General features: G+C 42.2%; 2 protein-coding genes across 4 annotated transcripts in view; both read left to right on the top strand.

Annotated features, from left to right (window-relative positions):
- Positions 1 to 1,249: 1,249 nt before the first annotated feature.
- On the top strand, positions 1,250 to 11,402 carry LOC147245263 (uncharacterized). The gene is made up of 23 exons (XM_086185209.1): positions 1,250 to 1,256; positions 1,298 to 1,336; positions 1,414 to 1,782; positions 1,894 to 2,025; positions 2,187 to 2,333; positions 2,468 to 2,590; positions 3,688 to 3,831; positions 4,495 to 4,641; positions 4,761 to 4,907; positions 5,001 to 5,038; positions 5,118 to 5,198; positions 6,815 to 6,844; positions 6,948 to 7,110; positions 7,198 to 7,311; positions 7,997 to 8,172; positions 8,261 to 8,449; positions 8,534 to 8,737; positions 8,836 to 9,074; positions 9,170 to 9,236; positions 9,304 to 9,395; positions 10,041 to 10,200; positions 10,280 to 10,345; positions 10,492 to 11,402. Exons 1-23 carry the CDS (start codon positions 1,250 to 1,252, stop codon positions 10,534 to 10,536), a joined length of 2,919 nt encoding a protein of 972 aa, XP_086041335.1. The 3' UTR covers positions 10,537 to 11,402.
- A 2,492-nt stretch (positions 11,403 to 13,894) lies between these two features.
- Positions 13,895 to 24,191, top strand: part of elfn2b (extracellular leucine-rich repeat and fibronectin type III domain containing 2b) — a 77,590-nt gene continuing 67,293 nt past the window's right edge. Inside the window, exons 1-2 of one of the 3 annotated variants that reach the window (XM_086184752.1) lie at positions 13,895 to 13,948; positions 14,073 to 14,247. The gene's annotated coding sequence lies outside the window, so the exon portion shown is untranslated. Of the gene's footprint in view, positions 14,248 to 21,076; positions 21,171 to 24,191 lie in introns of those variants that run through there. The other 2 variants (XM_086184753.1, XM_086184751.1) reach the window with 2 other exon arrangements.

Genomic DNA, 24,191 nt, shown 5'->3' with positions numbered 1-24,191 from the left:
TGGCTGTTCATAGCTTTAGCGTTAATGTGTTTCATGATCTTGTTTTGGTTACGTGTTTTAAAAAAGAAAACTTCTTACCACTAAACACTGACTTTTTGAAATTAGGCCTTTCATCACAACCTTTGCAATGTCTCTCTCCTTCCTTCTTCTTGTGAACTGTTTTACACTTTCTTTTTCTTTCCCACATCTTTCCAATCACAACTGAGTGAATTTGCATGTTTTTTTGCATTGATACCAAACCTTGTGAACACAGTTTTTAGATGCTGTGCAAATGTCTGTACTTTCCATGTACTTACTATACTCCTTTTGTTGAGTTGGCACTGTCATGGACTGCTGTGCCTTTTCGCTTCTCCTTGGTGAGTTAATTCAAATATAATTTTAATCGATGACATGTGACAATTTATTTCTTAACTTTCTATCACGCTTTATTCTAAATTCAACTGGAAGGTGTAATCTCATGATAGCATGTGGTCCTTCATGACCATAGCCGGAGGAAGGAGACGAATGGCGAGTGTACCTTTTCTCTTATGCACTCAAAAAAAATCCTATAAATTATTCATTTTAATATCTTGCACTACATTACCATCTATTTACTTCTGAGTAGCAGATGTAGGCTTTGCAGCATTTGAAAAATGTTGTGCTCTTTTGGTTTTCAAAATTGTGAACAGAAATACACCAAAAACACTCTGAATTGACGAATATTGTTTTACTGTACAAATGTTGTAAAAAAAAAATTGGTATCTTTAATATCTGTAATTAAAGTATTTAATAGGGATGCATGATGCACAGATTTTTTTTTTTTTACCAATTCCAGATATTCTGATATTTTACAAATGATATTTGCTGATGCCAAGTTTATATATTTGTACTTTGTTCATACTGAAATAACACACATAAACATGCTGAGGTTGAAAGCGTAATATTTTTCTTTATTTCCAAAATGCTGTGGAAAAAAGAAAAACACTCGTCATTGTTGCTAATCTGCTAATCTGGAAAGTAATCTCAATCTTGGCTGTTTGCCTATATTAATATCAGTGATCAGACCAATACTGATATATTAAATAATATATATCGGCAGATACCAATAACAAGATGATATTATCATGAATCCCTAGTATATACATGTCTATTTTTTGTCAGTTTCACCAAGAGTTGTTCAGCATTGAGTGAGTTTTTATCAAACTCTTGCAACTCCTCCAAATGTTTAATCTACTGAAGATAACACAGAATCCATGGAATTGGAGTCTTAATGCAAAGTCAGTGAATGCATCATTTGAGAAGAATTTCTTTCTCTCAGGATCCCTCTTCCTCGCTGGACATTGTGTTTCTCCTCCTGGTATGGATGACAAACGGCATTTTAGTCACATTTATTCATGACTTTTGATCTGCCAGACACTTTGCTGTTTTTTGCAGGTTCTTGTGATGGATATGAGAACATTACAGAACCATGGCGCAACATTGAGTTTGTATCATCGTCCTTTCCTGGTTACCCAAAAGATGACGCACATCTTGTAGATAAGTGGTGGCGCTTCACAGGGATCGGTGGAGACAGAGTTATTACAGGCTGCTATGGAAGCCCGCGTGGTGGTGCCCAATATTCTATGCATGTTCCATTTTCATTACCGACAACAGAATCTGAGACTCCAACAGCGGGGATGGCCTACAGTGACATTGGCACTTGCAGTACTCACAGTTTAACAATGGAAGTGGTTCTCTGCCCTGGAGAATTCTACATATACAAACCGTCCAGTCACCCTCATGGCAATTCGGGTTACCCAACCTGTAAGGGACTCATTTGTTGCCACACTTTATGGTGCAATGTAGAGGTCAATGATTTGCTACGAAAACACTTTGAAAAACATCTTTTCTGGTTTTGTTTTTGTGGTTGTTTAGATCATTTTAAGTGTGAAGTAGACGCTTGTGGACCACTTGCACAGTGTAACTCCAATGGAGGATGTACTTGTGCCCCTGGGTATGAACTCCCCCAGAACCAGCTACCTACACCAGATTCTTTTGGCTGTATTGGTAAATATAATTCAAGAAGTACATAAATAGATTACTCACACTCACTCACACTACTTTTTGCAGTATTTCCATATTTCTATCTCACAATGTGATGTGCATATATATGTGTATATATATATATATATACATATATATATACACATATGTATATATTTTGCTAGATATTGATGAGTGTCAGAGGAATCCAGGGATTTGTGGTCCTGACTCCATCTGTAACAACACCTTTGGAACGTACAGTTGCGCCTGTCTTGATGGATTCAATGCAACAAATTCCGCATTGCAACCCCAAGGGTCCGGCCAATGCACAGGTAGCACTTAGAAAGGCATGTATGAAAGTAAGCTTTTTGCACTGTGGTACAATATGACACTGTTGTGTGTGTGCGTGTGTGTGTGTGCGTATGTGTGTGTGTGAGTGCGTGTGTGAATTTCATCTTCTTTTCAGATATTGATGAATGTCTTGAAGATGTCTGTGGTGAAGGGACCTGCAAGAACAATCCAGGGAGTTTTGTGTGTCAGTGCCATCCAGGCTTCCAGGTTGATCCTGATGCAACTCCTCTTTGCCATGGTTTGTTTCTTCAGCCCTCTTTTCTGTGCTTTGTGTGCTTTGTCAACCATCCATCCATCCATCCATCCATCCATCCACCCACACTGATGTAGCAGCTCTTACTGGTGGAATCTGAGGCGAGATACAGTCCCTCCACCTGGTCCTCGGTCTGAGCAAACCCATTTTGGCCGCTCTTGGTAATGACCCAAATTTCATGACCATGGGTGCAAGTAGGAACCAAGACTGACCCGTAGATCCAGACCTTGGCCTTCTGGCTCAGCTCTTTTTGTCAGAATAGTTTGGTACAGTGAACACAAAACCGCTCCCACTGTTTTGATTCTTCGACCTATCATCGTCTCCTCGTTGAAGAACAGGACCCTGACCTGTGTCTGTTGGAGGAGGCAGATTTTCGCTGAATGTGGTGGAGAGTTGTAGCATGGGCCAAGAAAGAAGCTGCTTCGTTTTGGAGCAGACTTGTTTTTGACATTTCACACTATTACCCGAAGAAATTTCAAGACCTAATCTGTATCCAAACATGCACCAATTAAAGGGTATTTAATGTCAGTTGAACTGATACTGCAGCCATCCATCGTCGTCTTCCGCTTATTCCTTACTAGTAAGGGTCGCGGGGGGGTGGAGCCTATCCCAGCATCTACGGGCGAGAGGCAGGGTTCACCCTGGACAGGTCACCAGTCCATCGCAGGGCCAACATACAGAGACAGACAACCATTCACACTCACAGTCACACCTACGGTCAATTTAGAGTATCAATCAGCCTCGTCCCCTCTTGATGTCTTTGGACTGTGGGAGGAAGCTGGAGTACCAGAGAGAACCCACACAGGAACAGGGAGAACATGGAGACTCCACACAGAAAGATCCCGCACCCGAGCCGGGACTCGAACCCAGAACCTTCTAGTTGTGAGGCCACAGTGCTGACCACTAAACCACTGTGCTGCCTGATACTGCAGCAAAGATGTGAATTATTGTTACACAGCTTGTGATATTATTTGAATACTTTTTTATACTAAGGTGATCTGAGCTATAAGTCTTATAAATTGGTGTAAAATGACTTTCTGATCTGCTCGTCCTTTTGTATGACACTTGTGTTCCTCCTGCAGATATTGATGAATGTTTCAATTCCACTGTCTGCGGTCCAGACTCGGATTGTACCAACGCACCTGGAGTCTACTCCTGCGAGTGTCACGTAGGGTTTCTACAAACTGAACTGGACCAGAAACCCAGCGAGAACAACATCTGTCTTGGTATTGGCACTGAGGCACAACTGTTCTGAATATTAATGACTAAGGTAGATGTGATGGTACTCATCGAAAGAAAGACCTACATGAGGGAGGGTTAAAAAAAGGAGCAAAAAATGATAAAATGTGTTATCAATTCCAAGTTATTATATGTTATTGTTATTTAAAACAAAAGAACAATGTTTTTGTCATCTACTGACCCCTGAAAGAGCTTATAGGCTTAGACAGCCTCCAGTGTCTCTGTGTGTGATTGACTAAAGGAGATGTTGGACCAGGAATGTGCGTCTTCCTAACAAGACAAAACTTAGGTTTCATCCTTTTGCCTGAGGTGAGGATCAAGTTAAGGGCATGGAGGTGGGTGGTACCGGTCGGTCACATCTGGCTGTACATATATCTTATTGCAAATTAGCTTGAGAGAGAGCGATCCTTACTCAGAGAAGTCCCTCTACTACCCATCTCTGTATTCCAGCTTCATGGAACTAGAATTCAGTTGTCAACCTCTTATAACAGAAATTGAAGTATGCAATTTACTAGCAGAGTAAGGAAAAAGCTAAAACCCCGAACGAGCGTGTAACCATTCAGAGATGAACATTAAGATCTGTGTGGGAGTCTACATGTGTTGACTGGGAGTCTGGTATTTGTCTCATATGTTTATTATGTATTTGGCAGATATTGACGAGTGTGTCAAACACGATGCCATCTGTGGTCCTAATGCCAACTGCACAAACTCAATTGGATCTTACATCTGCACCTGCACAAATGGTTACTGGCTAGAAAGCACAGATGTAATCGCCAGCTTCTCAAACCCATGCACAGGTGAGTGTGTGTGTGTGTGTGTGTGTGTGTGTGTGTGTGTATGCTCTGATGTACTATTAGCCTGGCTTATGATTTAACTCTTAATCTACTTTTAATCCATGTGTTCTCTCCTCCTACAGATATCAACGAGTGCAGAGAGACACCTGGGATATGCGGTAAACAAACAGTGTGTACTAACGCACCAGGGACCTTCTATTGTTCCTGTCCAGACGGATTTTACCCCTCAACTGGTATTTTATGGATTGTTGATGTCTCCTTTTGTAAAAGTAAGTTTACTGTATACAGTGTGTAAGTTTATTCAAACATCATCAATGACCTGTACTTGCATTTTACATTTTTACACTACAATAACTCAACAGGTCTTGAAGATATTCTGGAGGAGATAAAACCCCCTGAGGTAAGAGTTGCTGGGTGGTGGTGTCAAAGTTCTAAAATCCTAGTTTTGAATTCTATCTCTGCTGGTGTGTCTGTTTCAGGGTCAGACAAAAGAGAGAGCTTTCCTGGGTGATATGGATCAACAACTCATAAACAACACAGGCTTCATTTTACCAAAACCGGTCAGTTAAAAAAAACAAACAAACAGATGACTAAATTTCAAACACAGTCCCTCCAGAAAAATGGGATTATGCGATTGCATGATTAAATAGATAATCAGCAAAATCCGCACATTTATGAGGGGCTGCATTTTTTTCATACACATCGCGCTTTTGCTGCACACATCGCCTTTTTCCACACAAAATGTGTGATGTATGTGGGGCTTGCATGATTTCATAATGATTTCTTTGTAAAAAAAAAAAAAAAGAAAAAAGTCACACATACCTTCGCAGAAAGTTGAAAAATGTTGCATTTATTTCACACACGAGCAGACATTTTCCTCCCGTTGCCTTGCGAACGTTGTGAAGTGACGTCATTGGAAAGCTGCAAACCCTGCGAAGAAGACGTGGCGAAGTCTGCTAATCAGTCTCATGTGCCAACAAAAATAAGCTCGGAACTTGTTTAACTCATCGAGGTTTTGTAAGTTTGAGCCATGTGTTTATTAAGGTTTGAAATAAAACAAGGTGAGAGCTTAATTATTCCCAGCACTGTGGTGCAGCATGCCTGCTTATCATAGGAAGTCATGAGGAATGACCCTTTACATGAAGGTCGTAGCCTGGTGAGAACAGAGGGTTGGGGGTGGGGGTGGGGGGGGGGGGGGCGCACTTTTTTTCGTATTCATCAAAGTGCAATTTTTGCAAATTCCTGCAATTTCATCACATCAAATTGCATAAATATCCCACATCTTCCATCGCATTTTAAGAAAACGTGCCGCATCATCAAGGATTTTTGTCCGCAACAATCACAAAAAAAACCTGCATTTTTCTGGAAGGACTGGTAGTGCAGGCAGAGGCGTCGCTTTATAAGGCTTTGAAACAATGCTTCACCAAAAGAGTGTATTGTGCCTTTTAAGTACTTGCAAATACTTGACTTGACTCTTGAGCTCTCAATCACTCCATCTGTTCTTTGTAAAAATACAGAGAGAGTCAGCCATGTAAATGTAGCTTAAAGCTTGCGGCACCAAATATAAACGACAAACAAAAACAAAACTGTCCGAGGACAACCTCCAGCATAATACACGGCATGGTCATCAACTAAAACAAACGAGCGCTTATGGTTCAGCTTTCAGTTTGAAATAGTTTGCCTCTGTTTGAAGTTTGTTGCTGGATCACCAGAAGTTTCAAAACTAATTAGACGCTAAATAGACGGCTGTCTGCATTCCAAAGCGAGGCAGTGGTCCGACCCCTAATATTTGATTTGGGACATAAATGCGCTCACATTTTGAAAAATTTCACTTCACAGCAAGTGTCACCCTCATGGAGATCAATAATGTAACAACTCCAACACCTGAAAGACAGGGGACCATTATAGATACTATTATTTATTCTCTAGTGCTCATATATGTGTCTACCAAATTTATCAGTGGAGTGAAATATCTTCAACGAGCCGAAATGGCAGAGGAGGTCTGCGAGTTAATCTGTCAGTTCACGGTTTCGTTGAGCAGAAAAACACTTCTCTCATAGTTGTTTGCAGTTTTTTTTTTCACCAGCTGGAAACGAATTGAGTTCATTTTACAGTATTGATTGTTTATGATGAAACTAACTTCAGTGACATCGCTCTCTTCTTTGCTTCTCTCCAGACGGTAGCAAACAGCTTCTCAGCATCTATGGTAAATGTTCAGTTTTCTATTAAGAAACGTATTTTATGTGTTTATTAAACTACTGGGTTGCCATGATCAGTCTGGTCATTTATTTATTACACGCCTCTTTAAGGAAGTGTCAGGTGTCGGCCCACTGGCCAAGTCAGTCAGTGTGAGTAGTGAAGGAGACGGGGAGACAGGCGGTGTCATCCTTGGCATCTCACACCGTCTAGTTTCTGCCATGGTGCCACCAGATCTGAATCAAACCAAGATAACCTTAGAGAGTTCCACCGTGGGTAAGAGCTGTTCGTCTTACTGTAGATCTTTTTGACATTAAATGTGCACAAGGAGAATATCAAACAGAAATATTCTAACTCTTATAGATTTAACTCTTGAAACAATACGGGCTGGGAGCATGAACGCAAATAAACCTGTTCTCACGGCTAAAGGCAATACCATGGAAATAAACCTGGGAAGTCTGGCCGAAAACAACAACGGTAAGACTGAGCTCACAGTGAACAACATGATGGACATTCTGTCTGTCGAATTTTTTTATGACGCAGTGATCTTTGCATGATCATGTCCAACAAAGAAGTCCTTCTAACTTAATGATCACTTCATCTAAGATGTGAATTCATCCCTTCAAGTACAAGGGTTACTTCTTTGTGACTCTAAAATGAGCCAGGTATGTTTAGCTTGACGCTAATTGCGCCACAGGGCCACCAACTACAAACAGCAGTCCAAAAATGTCTGTTTACAGACTTCTCAAACGAGTCACGTGATATCATAAACATCTTCTACATCCACCGGCGTATCCAGTGATCCACAAATACTTTGACTTGAGCTAAAAACAAACTGTAACCCTGTTGGTTCGACTAAATGTGCCTGCGGGCAACGCTAAATGCTAACATGAAGAAGTGCACACTTCTTCATGTTAGCATTTAGCGTAGCGAGAAGGGTTGTTGTTTGTCTGTTTTTAGGACCAATGAAATTGTTTGTGAATCACTAAGCATACGACTTGATAAAGAAGATGTGGATTATACTGCTTGACACAGCTGACAGCTTGTAAATGTATATTTTAGGACAGTTTTGCTGTTGTTTGTAGTTGGTAGCCACAGGGTGCTACAAGCTTCAAGGAAGATATCGACTTCAAACTGCTGTTGTGTTTTTGAACATGACCAGGATCTGCAGCAGCTGCCTTCATGACACTAAACGGCATGGAGAGTCTTCTCAGCCATCGGTATTTCCAAACAGAGAACAGGACAGAGATGTACTCGGACGTTATCACGGCAATCTTACCCAGGTTAAACAACACCGACCTCTCTGAGCCTGTCAACTTCACCATCCAACACAAGAAGGTGCGATCGGATCCATTTAACATTTTAAAAGCACATCATTCAATGGTTACTAGCTTTGGGCCTGAGTAATATACTTTGATCTTATTAGCCATTACCTGAATCTGGTTTCGTGACCTGTGTGTACTGGGAGCATGAATCAGAGGAGAAAGGAGGAGAGGAGACTGAAACCATGCGTTGGTCTGTGGAGGGGTGCTGGGTTGTGGACTCCAATGAAAACTTCACAGTGTGCAGCTGCTCTCATCTCTCCACATTTGCCCTCATCCTGCAGATTGGGGAGGTACTGGAGATTTAAATGCACTGACCAAGTTCCATAACGACGCTTCAATTACTACGTACTCACCTGTGTATTGCCTCCTCTCAGCCTCCACCAGAGGATCCATTTTTAGAATGGCTAAACCGAATGTGCGTGATTGTCGGGCTCTTCTTCTTTACGTTGGCCATCCTCACCTTCCTGCTATGCAGCTGGAACCCCAAAATCAACAACACAGCTCGTCTTCATCTCTGCCTCAGCCTCTCTTTGTCCCATTTCCTGCTACTGTGGAACGACAGCTACGTTGAAGATGAGGTACGATCTCTGCTGTGGGTGTTCAGAATTTCACTGGCGGAAGGAAGTATTTTATAGATTTTTGTTTTGTTTATAAAATACTTCTTATGTTTCCACAGCTGGCCTGCACGGTCATGGCGGGGCTTCTTCACTTTTTGGTCCTCGCCAGTTTTGTGTGGATGCTGCTAGAAGCCTTACAGCTTCACCTGCTGGTCCGGAAACTCTCCAAGGTGCAGGTCATCCAGAGAGATGGACTCCCGAAGCTGCTTCTCTACTTAACTGGTTACGGTGTACCATTTGTTATTGTTGGTGTGTCAGCACTGGTGTATTCTGATGGATACGGTGCCACTGATGAGACGTGAGTGGCAAAAACATGCAAGTTTCTGAGATGAATGCACATCTATCGGCTGCTGCCAATAATAATAGTAAAGACCGCTAATGATTGGATTGCAGGTGCTGGCTTTCACAGAAGCGTAACTTCAGATGGGCCTTAACAGGACCTGTGATTACCGTCCTTGCCGTGAGTGTCACAGTAAATCGAACCTTTCTAAGTTTATTTTCAAACTCACTCTAATTTCTTCCATCAGTTTAACTGCGTCTTGTTCTGTGCTACTTTATGGAGCCTGAAGCCCACATTAGCCAACATGAAGAGCGACATCTCTCAGTCCAAAGACACAAGGTGAGCGTGTCTCCTCCATTTTGCTCATTTATCAACAATTCTGCACTTAAGTTGTTTTATCAGAAGCCGTAGACAGAAGTGCAAAGAATAAGAGCTGAGTAAATGCACAACATGGTACTTTAATCAGAAAAAGCTCAGGATGTAACTTTTATTTTGTGTTGACTGTATCAACCTGTTAAACGGTGGGCGGCTCATGAATACATCTCAACATCATTTGCGCAAATTCCATAATTGACATCATTAAATTTGTGATTTTCTCTCCCCTTGGGAATTAAATTTTTTTTTTTTTTTAGTTTTGGCAGTATGTAGTAAACAGCTGAGAGACGCAGAATCACTGATGTCCTGTGCAACCAACGTGTGTGCAGATCCTACAAGATTCTTGATACACACTAAAAAACCTACAGAACTGTTGTTGTCTCATACCTCTACTTTTGAGTGTGTATAACTTGTAGTACCTCTTTCCTCCCAAAATTATGTAATGCCACTGTTAATTCTCTTTATTGTATTTCCCGCAACAAATAATAGAAATATAGGCCAAGATAGAATCAAAAATGGATGTTCTCCATCAGTGCAGTATTGTTTGCTGTATTGAGCAGCAAAGAAGAATTTCCAGTGCACCAAATGTTTCTGCCTTTCTCTTCACAGACTGATTGTGTTCAAGATCCTGGCCCAGTTTGTTATACTGGGCTGTACCTGGATTCTGGGTCTATACCAGACTAATCTTTTCTTCCAGGTCCTTTTCATAATTCTCAACTCCCAGCAGGGAACTTTCCTCTACATTGTTCACTGTGCCCTCAACAAAGAGGTAGAATCTTTCTGCAGATGCTTTTTCTCCTGTGTGTTGTGTAGAAAGTTTGTTGGCCAACTTTCACTGCGTCTTCCAGGTCAGAGAGGAGTGCATGAGGTGGCTGACGTGCTCATGCAATAAGAACCAGGAAGAAGGATCTGTGGTGAGTTATTCGATGATGGAGGAAGACAGATATGACCACTACCAAACACCCACCTTCTTAATATTGTGTGTGTGTGTGTGTGTGTGTGTAACACTGGGTGATAATTCATGTCAGGAATATTTATTTTGACCCATGTATCTCAACAGAAAGATGCTCCATCAATCTCAGAGGACATGGACAAGCCTGAATAAGAGTCCCACACTTGAAAACATGAGGATAGTTTGTGACAATGAACAGATTTTTAAAAAGAAATGGAAAAGTGAAGACGAATTCAAGTGATTCTTTATAAAGAAGTGTATTCTGTATTTAAAGCAGTCACACTTGAGTGTCTTTAGCTCACAAATATATCACTCTTGCATCACTTTTTTGTGACTCCAGAATGCAGGAAGCGTCTCATCCACGTCTTCTCCATCCAGCCGTATGCTCAGGAAACCAAAACCACTTTGATTTGAGCTAAAAACAAACAGTGAGTCCTCCGGTTCAGCACTAGGAGGGTTCTTGTTTGTTTTTGAGGAATTGTGAACAGATGTTTTCGGACAGTTTTGCTGTCGATTGTAGACGGTGGCCACGGGGCTCAAATAGATTCAAGCAAAATATGTGTGGCTGGCTCTTACTGAGTTCTGGAGTCACAAACAGAAATGAACAGAGCAAAAAGGAGAGGCTAATCCACCAGATCAGATACTCCATGGGTTTGTAAACTGACGTTTTTTTTTTGGACAGTTTCACTCTTAATTGGAGTTGCTATGCGGCACCGTTTGCCTCAAGCTAAGCTCTTTCTACATTCTCACAGAGACGAGATGCAGTATTGAACAAAATGTCCTTATGAGCTGAAGACACCTCTCAGTGAGGGTTTCAAAGACAAAATACACTCGGGGCCAAGTATTGCTTTAAAGCCGGGGTCCATTCCGAACTGTTATTAATGAGCTATTTCTCTTTGTAATTGTTCAATTGTATGCGCATTGGTGTGTATGTCAGCTTCAGTTGCATCTATTATTTATTGTATTTTTTTCCTGATATGGCAGATGCTCATCTATAGAAAAAAATAAATAAAAAAACCTTGACACCATTATCACTGGCATCTTTCTATAAGTTCTTTAAACAGGACATTATCTCTATCTTGCAGTTTGATTCATTCGTATCCGTGCGGACGCTTTCACACACACACACACGCGCACACACACAAACAAATATCTCAACATGTGCCCACAGTTTGTCTTTGTGTAAAACAAAACAAGACATTTTGGTTTTCTTTTCACCGGTGTTGTGTTCACAGTCTGAAGCATTTCTTGGCACGTCCGACTTTACAAGACAAATTTAAAGGACAAGCAAAGACAAACATACTCGTGTTTGTTTACCTGAAATGGTGATTCAGAGGAGCGTACCTGGAAAAAAAAAAAGCAGAAATCTCACATTTGGAAAAGGAAAAAAACAAAACAAACCTTGGGTCTTAATTTATCTTGTTTTCTTTGGAAAAAAATCAATCAAGCTTTATTAATACGGCACATTTCAAACAAACTGAAGTGCTTTCAAAGCTGGTGGCATTACAGAAGAGAATAAACTGGAAAAGAATAGAAAATAAAGTAAAGACGTATATAGCATGAGAAAACAGCAGTAACATGATTAGAATATAAGAGTTAGAGATGTTTCCTGAGATAAATTAAAGCATAACGTGATAAACTCAAAGAAAGTTGGAAGCATTATTTTGGTTGGTCATTTTTCCCTTTGAATAAAACTAGTTGGTATCGTATTTTATATCGCTGGAAAGCCTGGTTAGTCATCTTCACAACAAGTTACAGCTTGTAAGGATTGTGCATTTGTGGAATGAGCAACCCAGCTAAATGTGTGGGTCGTGCCCCCAAAAAGTGCCAAAAGCTGCTTCAATTTGTCATTTTCATCATTTTGAGAACCGAAACGAGGCTCAAAGTTAGGATTCCAGAAGGAGCTCCCTCACTGATGGCGCCATTTCTTTCCCTACGTGTACTGAAGGAAGCCCAACTCTACAGCCCGCCCTACTCTGCTTCTGATCGGCTAACAATAACGGGGCGTAATCCTTCTGTACTCCAAGCCTCGTTTTGGTTTCAGTTTGTGACGAAAAGAAGAAAGGGAATTGCAGGGGATTTTGCCAGTTTTTTGGGGCACCACCCACACGTTCAGCTGGGTTGCTCATTCCACGAATGCACAATCCTTCCAAGTTGTAGCTTGTTGTGAAGGTGACTAATCAGGCTTTCTAGTGATGTAAAATACGGGACCGATTGGTATCCTTAAAGGGGAAAAACAAAACACCGAAATAATGTTTCCGAACTTTCTTTGAGGAGTAGAGTTAATTTAGTCAGAAAGAAAATCCAAGAATGAACGTGAGCTCAAGATAATTGAACTTTTTTTTTTTTGCATTTTTTTAATGAATTAATCGAGAAATATTCCATATATCTTTTATGAAAAAAAAATCAGGCATATTGAACTTTTCAAAAGTATAATCAGACACACATGATGTTTTCAGTCGTGGGCTTTAATTGGCCTTATCCAGTGATCAAAGGGATGTAGCTGGTAGCTTCCTGCTGGTATGACACCCAGAGTTTTATTCACTTACAGGATAATGAAGCCCGACCAATTACCCCAAAGAGTCATGGTGGAGTGACGGGGGTTGTCGATTAGGAAAGCTTCTGAAATCCCCAGTGGAAATTAGTGTGAAGAGAGGAAATAAATAGTCCTGTCTTCTCTCCTCTGCCTCATCAAGTCAGGCTTAGAGGCCTAAATTCACTCATTAACTCTTTTTAACTGCCAGTGGCTGGGGATCTCAATTGCAGCTGATCATAGATTCACCGAATATCTTAGGTAGTCTTCATCAGATATAATGCCTGTATATCAAATGTGTTTTTTTTAGTGGTCCTAATCACTCCAGTGGCTGATGATACTTAAAGACGTAAGATGAGAAGTTTATGATGCGAGCAGCTGGGACAGGTGAGATCCTGCCAGTTTTCTTGTTGGTGTGTCATCATGGACTGGCGGCACGGTGGTGCAGTGGTCAGCACTGTCGCCTCACAGCAAGAAGGTTCCGGGTTCAAGCACGGGATCTTTCTGTGTGGAGTCTGCATGTTCTCCCTGTTCCTGTGTGGGTTCTCTCTGGTACTCCAGCTTCCTCCCACAGTCCAAAGACATCAAGAGGGGACGAGGCTGATTGATACTCTAAATTGACTGTAGGTGTGACTGTGAGTGTGAATGGTTGTCTGTCTCTATGTGTTGGCCCTGTGATGGACTGGTGACCTGTCCAGGGTGAACCCCGCCTCTCACCTGAAGGCGGGCTCCAGTCCTCCCGTGACCCTCTACAGGAAAAGCAGTAGAAAATGAATGGATGGACTCTTATCATCATGGTGTCTCTTTTCTTCAACTGAGTTATAAGGCAGTTCCTGTTTTATTTTGAAATTTTTTCTCTTTTCGTATGAGGTTTGTTCACTACCTGTCTGTCTTTTTCCCACCTTTTTTGAGGGGGGTATCTCTCACCTGTGTCTCATCTGTTAATCAGTCCTTGTCAGTCACAGCTCTGCTCCCAGTGTCCAAAGAGATGCTTCCCTGCCGTGTGTTCTCACATGTTGAGTTTAATCATTCGTAAGATTTGAATTTAAGTTCAGTTTCTTGGTTCATGACCCTCCTTAAATTAGCAGCACCTGTTTTTGTCACGCTGTTGTTTTGAACCTAGCTTGTTTTGTTTTTTTTGTAACATTGCATTTAGCTCCACCTCCGCTCCACCGCAACAGCCTGGACTCCTGTGAAACCCCGGTGTCCTACAATGTGACACCAAGCCTGCTCAACCTTTGCCTGAGAGTCCGTCTGTTCCAGTCTAATGAGGGTTCCTAGCTGCAAGGAGAACAGCCAAAACTGGGTCAGACTGAAAACACGGTGGGCAGGTAAGGCGTCAGCAGCCCAGCTACATCTGAACAGACGTTTATTTGAAGACAGCTGAGCCCTTCTGAGGGAACGGGGGACCCTTAAGACCTGAATATGATATTTCCCAGGGTACCTTTTTTATCTTATTGGTTGGTTTAAAAAGCAGCATTTCCACTGTGGGGGTCTTAAGTTGAATCCTATTATACAGTCAAATAAAGCTGCTGCTCGTGTAGAAGTAATTCCCATGGATGCCACTAGATGCTACAAAAGAGCCGCTGTCATGGTTTGTGTGGATTTCAATCAGCTGATTTACCATTTGTGATAGGAGCTGCTGCTTTAAGCGCTACTACTACTACTACTACTACTACTACTTCCACTACTACAGTACTACTCCTCCATATCGTCACCATAGTGGAATTTTCAACCCATGGATCAGGGTTACTGGTGGTTGGGGGGGGGGGGGGGGGGGGGGCTCGAAAATTTTGTGAACCCTTGTCCATATGGCATCATGACTGATTTAAGACCAAAAAAAATTTATTGTTCCAGTGTTTTGTTCACTGTTGTGTCAAAGAGTAAGTAAAGTAACACATTGGTATTCATGCGTATTTATTTATCAATCCACTATGCATGAATATTTGATTCCAATGATAAGACTGTGATATTATGTATTACATTAATACAAAGGTAATTTAAAGTGTGTGTGTGCGTGTGTGTGTGTGTGAAGAGGTGTGTCCATCATAGGATCAGCTGGAACTCTGTCTGCCTGAGTGCTGATTGCATCCCAGTTGAGTCTAGCGACAATGACCTTAACTCGATCTGTCTGTCCAGGCATGAGCCCACTGTCCAGGCTCGGACAGTGTCTGCGTCATTTAAAAAAAAAAAAAAAGTCTTCACAACCATCTATTCAACCGCCATTGCTCGACAGCACCGTGGTGACACGTCAGTCATTTCGTGGCACCGTGGTTTGTGTGTTTTTTTTGAGTTGGTTCAACTTTCTGAATTGAGGGGTTCCTGTGGCTGCTGGATGTGACGCTGAAACCCAGGGTTGTACACTTGATTACACTTTTCAGTGTTTTCTTCACATTGAGCCCATTTTCCACTCATTTAGAGACAAAATATTAAATATTTTCATGTAAAAGAAAATTCAATGTAAATATATAATTGTTAAATTGCAATATAACATTTAAATCTAAATATTAACTCTTACATTTCATAGACAATGCTTAATATTTAAAATTTTGCATTTAGATGTACATTGAAATTTATATTTTGCTCTAACATTTAGATTTAAGATTTAAACATTTAATTTTTTCAGACATGAGACCATTAAAAAACTGAAATAGCGTGTCTTAGATGATCTAAATGTGAAGGAAATGTCATTAAATCTATCATTTTGAAAAGTGTTAAGTTTATTTTCTGTGCAGCACCTCACCGTGGGCTGTGTAGTGATTCCAACTCTTTGCAGAGGCTGTTGTCTATGTAACATCATGGGATACCAACTGGTGTCAAAGTCAACCTACAGATGAGCAAATTTGTTACATAAAACAGTGTGTGTGTACGGTACATCGTGTCTGGGCCGGAGCGAGGGAAGGCAATCACGCCCATTGATCGAAAGCTGAACTGCAGTCACCCAGATCTTGTCAAAAGAAATCCTAAAGTCAAAATTTTAAAATGTTAGACAGTTGAGTGACAACGGTTCTGATGTGGTGATACCCTGTGAGCCACAGACCAAAAAAAACCAACAACCCCCAAAACAAACAGGTAGTGAGGCATGGAAAAAAAAGAGAGACAGTGCACAGCTTCTGTGTCTCACACTTGCTTCCCTTCACAATAATATACTTTGTTGTCATGGAAACGCATTTGCAGCACTTGAGTCGTGAGACCGGAGTCTGCTTAGATGCCTCTGGTGGTAAACAATCCTGCAAAGACAATACATTGGGTAGCCAAACACCTGCTAGTTGGTCAGATTATGCGTGAAGCAGCCGTGAGCGTGAGAGGTTGCTGGAGACGACAGCTGTGGCAGTGTGAGGTCAGAGCTTTTCCTTCCCAGATACGGGCCTCTTTAAATCAACCCTGGCAGCGGAAGCAGTCTGGCAGATCTATCAGAACAGCAGTCATACATTTCAGCACTTTTTACAGACACGGCACCGACTGAAAAGATTTATCCAAAGTTTAGAGCGTTCGTGGGCTTGTCACTGAGGCTGATGTCCCTCACACCTGTGCGTTGTGATGTCGGGGGTGAAGGCAGAAAGATGCAGCACGATGTTAACGTAACTGACAATAACAGACAATATTTGAATTTATGGTCGTTTTCACCGATAATGACGTCGATCAAAGCACGTCAGCTGTGGTAGCATCCAAACAGAGGTAAGCTGAACAAAGCCATCCATCCATCCAGCAGCCTTCGGGTGAGGGGCGGGGTTCACCCTGGACAGGTCACCAGTCCATCACAGGGCCAACATAGAGACAAGCAACCATTCACACTCACAGTCACACCTACGGTCAATTTAGAGTATCAATCAGCCTCGTCCTCTCTTGATGTCTTTGGACTGTGGGAGGAAGCTGGAGTACCAGAGAGAACCCACACAGGAACAGGTAGAACATGGAGACTCACACAGAAAGATCCTGTACAGGAGCCGGGACTCGAACCTGGAAACTTCTTGCTGTGAAGCCAACAAAATTTTTGAAGGAGTGGAATGCACCAAGCTGGAAAAACTTCTGAAACAGGAAGTCTGCTCAAATTAGCTCCAACAACAAAACCGTGCATTAAGTTTAGTGGCTTGATGACAACTCTCTACTTGTCGTCTTTGTAGCCTGCATTGAAGGATCCAAAATTAAAGTCTTTGGAAGTAAGCGGTGAACATAAGAGGAGCTGTTAATTGTTTGGCTGTCAAGAAGTGTCCCATGCATCAAAGTGTCTTTGTACACGAGAGTGAAGTTGGTGAAGAATAATTTATGACTCGACAGCTGGATGAGGCGATTAAGAAATGCAAGTTGACATGCCAGTATTGTGGGGTTCTGATCAGCAGCACCAACCTGAGAGCTGAAATTTTGTGGTCAGACTAAGTGTGTAGGGTTGGTTTGTTTGTTTTTGAAAATGAGAGACCTTTTCCTTATCCCACTCATGATGACCAGTTCTGATGCTGGTCGCTTAGCCTTTACCTGCGTCCGTCCAGAACAAGAGTGCACCACCGACCGAAGGTGAAGGAGTCGAACGCACTTGTCGTGACCCCCCTCACCTTTTGTCCGGAGCTCAGAAACTTAACGAATGTTGCAGCCAAATTTGTTACGTGAAAATCTTCTCTAGCCAAACTTTTAACCTCTAATCAAAACATAATGAATTAGTTATTTCCCGTGTGATTTCTGTGTTGATGACCTATTCACATTAGCGATGCAGGACGCTGGACATTCTGCCACTATCTGACTAGGCAGGTAGCCGATGTGCACCGACACTGGTGTCGTACGTACAATAGCATCTTTAGACAATGATCATGTTTTCTACCTCCTGAAAATTGCATATAAGCATTGTCAGTTTGGAAAAAGGTTTTTTTTTTTAATTGCCAAAACATTTTAAAGCCCATCATCATATGTTCACTACATTATTTCTTCAGCATAAACAGGTGATTAGCAATATCATAATAAAACAATGACACTTACGGGATCGTGCAGCCATAACTCAGTCAGCAAGTTTTCAAATGACAAATGTGAGACATTAACTGCAAAATAGGGAATTGTTTAGCCTGTATCATGGCTGTTTAACACCTGATGATAAAACCTTGTGCAAAATATATCCTAATATCTACAGGATCTATTTGATCAGTTAGAAATGTACTAATTTCCGTATTTACTTATTTATTGTAAACGTCTTCTGGCACAGTACCTTCACAAGCCACCAGGGGGGGCACAGAACGTCCCTTCACACCTATGAAAACCCCACAAAAACCCATACTAAATATTCTGACATACACTTTGCTGTCATAGCTGTGGGTGAGCTGGACCATGTGATGTGATGTTCATATATCATATGAACATCTATATCATCATATATGTACTGATTCATGAGAAGTGTCAGTCCAGGGGATTGTTCTGTAGCAATTTCAAAGTAACACGGGGCTTCAACACATCTCATAAATGCACGATGGTCATCGGTGGCCATAAACTCAAGATTTCTCTCATATGGATTACCTTAACTATCAAAATATAACCACATATCGGCAAAAAAAAATTTTTTTTACTTGAGTAATCTAAATATAGAATAGAATACCTCTAAAATAAAGACAGGACAGGACCCATTAAAGAAAAAATGAAAGTAGCAACAACGGTTCCGCTGTGTCTCGCCTTCAGTTATTGTGTCTCCCTTCCAATAGATGACTTTTCCTCGATTGCACTGAGTCGGAAATCAGATCAGGACTGACCAAATGCAGCTGGGATTATTAGAGCATGATTTTCCAAGTTAATTCATTTGAAAGCGAGGCTATGACTCAGCTGTAGGGATGCTGGGGGGGAAAAAAGTATATAATATGAAATAAAGATATCAGCAGGAGTACATTACATTTGATGCAAAAGCCTCTTGAGTAGTACAATTGTGGATGATAAACAAGCCTACGGTATGTGCAGGGAAACATTTATCAGCTCATCCTCTCACAAGCGGCCACGGATCACACATTTGTTAAGCATCATGCCTGGACATGCCATTGTGCTGTTGCTTAACAGAGGAGGCACTGATAATGAGAAAATATTAATGAGTCTCAGTGCTGCAGCAGTCTCGGGAGCTGATAGTCCTCCACTGACAGAGAAAAGACAGAGATGGAGAGAGGGCGAGGTAATGAGCTGAAGTCTACACGTGTGACTGCATGTGAGGAAGAGGGAGGAAACACAGCAAGTGAGGAATGAGGAGGGAAAGAATCTTTAATTGGGTATGATCACACCAACATCCTTAATGTAAAATGGAAAGAATCAGACTCGCAGCTTAATTCAGAAAACTGCTGGGTACGTATTCATCTCCCACCCCCACTCAGTCTTTCATTCCTCTTTAAAGGTGCCATGTGTAGGTTTGCTAACTAGAGCGTCATGTCAGTAATGCCACTTTGTCCCTGAAGGGTTGACAGCGAGTTACTGTGGTGCACAGTAGCAGCAACTCAGCCTTACAGAAAAAACAAAATGTAGCACCGTGTAGAAACCGTGAGTAAATACATGTGACTGCTGGTAGCAAAATATCCCAAATGCACATTTTTAGAGTTTAACCCTAAGTTGTGACCTGATATACACTATAATTTGCAACAAAGAATCATCTGGAAAGTCTCACGTGGGAACTGCTTGGGAAAGCAGATGCTAATTGGCTGAGGTGCTTTTAGGCAAGGACACATTTTGTGGTGGCTTTCAGGGTGGACAGTCAAGTGTGTGTTCCCCTTGATTAAATAAAGGTTGAAGAAGATACGTTAGCATATTTACTTCACATCAGCTGCATACATTAGTCAGTTGTACATTAGCTTGTTATCAGGGACGGAGAAAGACTTGACTTGTCCTTGCAGAATTCTCATGAGTTATTGTGGTTTCAACAGCGCGCCAAATCTCACCCATAGTTCCTTTAATACTCTTGGACAACACGTGATCCTTGTCACTGACCATCTTAATGCAGCTGGATCAGTTCAGATTTGTTAAAATCCTACCAGGACAACCATTAAAAGGAGGGGTAGGGCTTTTTTTTTCTTTGTTTAATGTATTCTTTTCTTTTCTTTTTTTGATTCAACAAAAGAAATACGATATACAAAAAATATGGCATAAATCTGTCTAAACCGTTGTTTTTTTTTAATCATACCCTGATCATGAACCCTCCCTGCTCGCTCCTCACAACCTACACTGACAATAAATTATCACAAATAAAGCCTCGAAGTCTAGCTAAGTCTGCTAATGGGTTCCTTACTGCCCAAAAGAGAGGCTGCTACTTGCCGTAGGCTACGTCCGTAGCTGAACCTTTAGATTCTTTTAGACTCCTCCGGCGAGCAAATGAGTCCCCAAGAATCACTGGCCTCGCACCGAGCCTTTTATCCTTCTCCCTCTTATCAGCTGCTTGTTCTATAAAAGGCCTTTTTCTTTTGTCTGTTTTCTTCTGGATCCGTGCTCGTCCTCCTTGATGCTGCTCACCCAACACCGATCCAAACAAGGCGTTGATACTCGCTTTAGGCTTCCCGGGCTCAGCCTTTTGATGGACAGCCAAGCTGCCCAATCAGGTGCATTCAGGTTCCGGCTGTTGATGGACAGCTCAACAGTTCCAACCAATCTAAGTGGTAGCAGTTTTTGATCGGGTGGAGGTACATTTGGCCCTGCACCCCTGATGGACTATGGATTTTGATGTTTCCCTTTTTAAACATCATGGTTTATTGATTACCATAGACATCACGTCAAATTCAGGGATTATAACAAAATGTACATAGAAATCTGGGAGCCTCCCCCTCCTTTAATAAACCTCACTGCACAAAACCATCCCCCCAATCATTAGAATGTAACTTTGTGTATCATTTTCTCAATCCCTAACTTCCTTGTTTGTCGACTTGACTGGAAGCTTCCATTGAAACTGCCTGTCTCTTTCTGCTCTGACAGTTTATACTTCCACTTATCAGGAGCCGTCGCTATTTATTCACTCCTTGTGGTGTAGTTAAGTGCTCCCATGGGTTTTTACTTTACTGACAAAAAAAAGAAGCCAGCAGATGTCCACTGCAGTTCAGCTATATTGCACTATGCAGAGGTCTGTGCATTCTCTCTCTCTCTCCCTCTCTCTCTCTCTCTCTCTCTCTCTCTGTCTCTCTCTCTCTCTCTCTCTCTCTCTCTGCCGTCCTCTCCCGCCGTGTTGCTGAGCCTGCGACGTTAACAGTGGATGAGGGGGGGAAAAAATAATCCTAGCTTTGGCCAACGGACGCTCCATTTGGAGGGGAAATAACTAAAGGTACTGTCCTAAATTACCTTTTTATACGCTTTGCTCTGCCTTCGTTTGATTTGATGCAGCATTTGTGTGATGAAGGAGACGTGATGGATGTAACGGCAGAAGGAGCAGCACATGCGATAGACTCCAACGCTCTGCTCCTGGTTGACTCCTCTTTATGCTGCAACAGAAAGACAGACATATGGTCGGGTCTTTTTCTTTTTCTTTTTCTTTTTCTTTTACAAGGGAGACGAAAATCCTGATCTTCTTATTTGGGCTTTGCGTTAAGTGTGTTTGTTTTGGTGAGACCGGCTATTATTTGGAGTGCGGTTTCTACTGTTTAATTTCATGCTACAGTTTGTGAGCCAGGCTTGTATTTATGTTGAGTTCTGCGGGCAAATATTGGACTGGCTGAGTGAGCGCCATGGACAGATGTGCGAAAGGGATTTAGTGTCGAGGGAGACATCACGCAGGGGATAAAAACTCTGTGTGTGTGTGTGTGTGTGTGTGTGTGTGTGTGTTTGTGTGTGTTTGTGGGTGAATGGCCCAGCTTTCCAGCAGCGTTGTCTACTCTGTCGTTGTCCGATAGGCGCCACACTTTACCTGCAATGAGGGCTTCTCTTGTGCTCGTGCGTGCGTGCGTGCGTGTGAATGATTGAGAGACCTAGAGAGAGAGAGAGAGAGAGATTCCCTGCCAACAGCAGCAACAGTGTCCGACTACAGACCGAGACCACACAGATTCCGTCGCCCACACATTTTTGGACCGCCAGTATCCGGAGATACCGCAGCAGCAAGTGTGTGAACATACACATACACACACACAAACACAAACACACACACACACACACACACACACACACACACACACACACGGACACGGACACGGTCTGCAGACACTTGGACTTGCTTGTGTGTGGACGTAGCATCGGGACTTACTGTCCATGAGCGCATATTCGCCATGTGAATCGCTGAGCAGAGGGTCAGCACCACGGACAGCGCCGTGTGCTGACCAGGCGCTTCGCATGTCGGAGGAGATTGAACGGTTTTAAGATGCATCAACATTTTCTGCCTGCAAAGCCAAAACGCTGGAAACGTTACCTGCTCACTCTAAGTGATTGGATGACAACAACAACTCATAATAATAATAAGGATAATGATAATCGTTTACCACATAGCCATTTCCATTTCATGTTTTTAATTATTTTTATAGCCCATATGTAATATTTCATGTGATGTTAACCTGCCATAGAGTAAACGGCCTGTTCATGTCTAATAAAAAGTGTAATAATAATAATAGGGACTGAATGCAGGCAGTAAGCAGGGTGGTATACAGCCCCTCTCGCCTCAAACCTTAAAGACAAAGCCATTGTTAAAGTAAGTGCATTTTATGAGTACATCTGAGGTTAAACGTGTCCAGCGTTTTGTGCAAATTGTAAACTGATGCATGAACATTCATTTCTATGGATTATGGAGGAAAAATTCTAATCTGAATTCAATTGAGCTGTCAGCGAAGCCACTACAGTCAATTGATTCTTGTTTTAAACTAAAGAGATGCATGTCAGTAGGACAGTTCTGTTTCTTTAGTCAGAGGTTGATCAATAGTCAGTGAGTGCTCCATCAGCCTCAGCCCAACCTGACAGTAGGTTATATCCCTCCACTGAGTCGATGGCTTCCCTCTTATACACCTAGTAGTCAATTTGCTTTCACTGCAGTCAATAGAGGAAACCTCCCAGAGACCTTTGCTGCCCCAACCCTAGCCAGCCTCTTTCAATCATAAGCCACACCCACTTGATTTAAGAAGAGATGCACTCAAAACTACAGCTGCCTTTTGTTTCCTCGTTTCCATCTCCAAACCCCGCATTAATTTGTCCCATCTGCTTCATCTCCCTCGTTCCTCATGATGTCAATGATTCCTGATGTTGCTCCTGGAGGAATGATGAGCACTCTCCAATCAATGGCAATCACAGATCAGTGGTGTAGCAGGGGAAGAGAAGACAGGGGAAAAAAGAGGAAAGGAAATCAGTTGAGGAGGCCAGCCTGGGAGACCTGAATAATGACCACCTACCTAGCAGCCTGCGGCCTTGTTGCTGTGTAATCTTGAGTTCATCAGAATACTATTGAACTACGTTGGCCATAAGTCAGGGAATCCATAGTGTTGTCTGTTGGGGCTGCGCACAAGAGGTGACGGATGTTATAGCAGGAAAAACCCGAAGTGGCATTTTCTTCCTTCTTGCTTGTAGCTTGTGTGGTGGGAGGCATCCAAACGGACCGTGGTTGTACTGAGTAGCATGACGTGAGGCGGAGGACCACAGGATGAGGACACAGCTGAACAGGGAAGGCAATGACACAGGATGCAATCAGTTGTGTTATTGGGGTAATTTCACCTGACTGATGATTAAAATAAAAGCATCTCCGATTTCATCATCACTCCACAGCTCCACCTGCATGTTGACTGCCTTCTCCCGTCCAAAGCCAGATGAGCCGAGTAGTTATTGAATAGTTAATAACAAGAGCCATTAGTGCCTTTTTATTTTCCTGACCTCGATACACTGAGAGGCCAAGACACTTAAGGCTCTTGTGACCTAATTAATTCACCTCACACTTGAATGCAGGTCAAATGAATGATGGTCCAGAGGAGGTGGATCGTTGCTTGTCTCTTCGTGCTACTACAGTTCCTGCTGATCGGTTCTCTAGTTGGATTAAAGCCAGAAACAAGCACATTATCTCCATGTAAGAGTTAGTATTTCATACCTTTTTGTAGGGATGTGTAGCACGAGGGTGCGTCCACACTGAGGTCATTTTTCCATCTTGCTGTTTGTTCTGGGATGCGCAAAGATAACGATCACACTCAGGTTTCGCACCAAACACGAGGACTCAAACGAACTCAGGTGTAATGAGTGTGTTGGTAATCTCTGTAAACAGATTCTGTATATAAATACAGAACTTGTTGGCAGGGGAGGAAAAGGCCAGACAGGGAAGCTTCTGGTTTCTGACTGAGCAGCTTTGACCGATCAGGCCTCAGTTGACAAGTCAATGTTAATCTGT

This window comes from Aulostomus chinensis, chromosome 18, assembly GCF_037954235.1.
Source record: "Aulostomus chinensis isolate RoL2024-O1b breed Wild chromosome 18, RoL_Achi_v1.0, whole genome shotgun sequence".
Taxonomy (NCBI): Eukaryota; Metazoa; Chordata; class Actinopteri; order Syngnathiformes; family Aulostomidae; genus Aulostomus; species Aulostomus chinensis.
The sequence above is the reverse complement of the archived record's forward strand: the minus strand, read 5'-3'. Positions and strand labels throughout refer to the sequence as shown.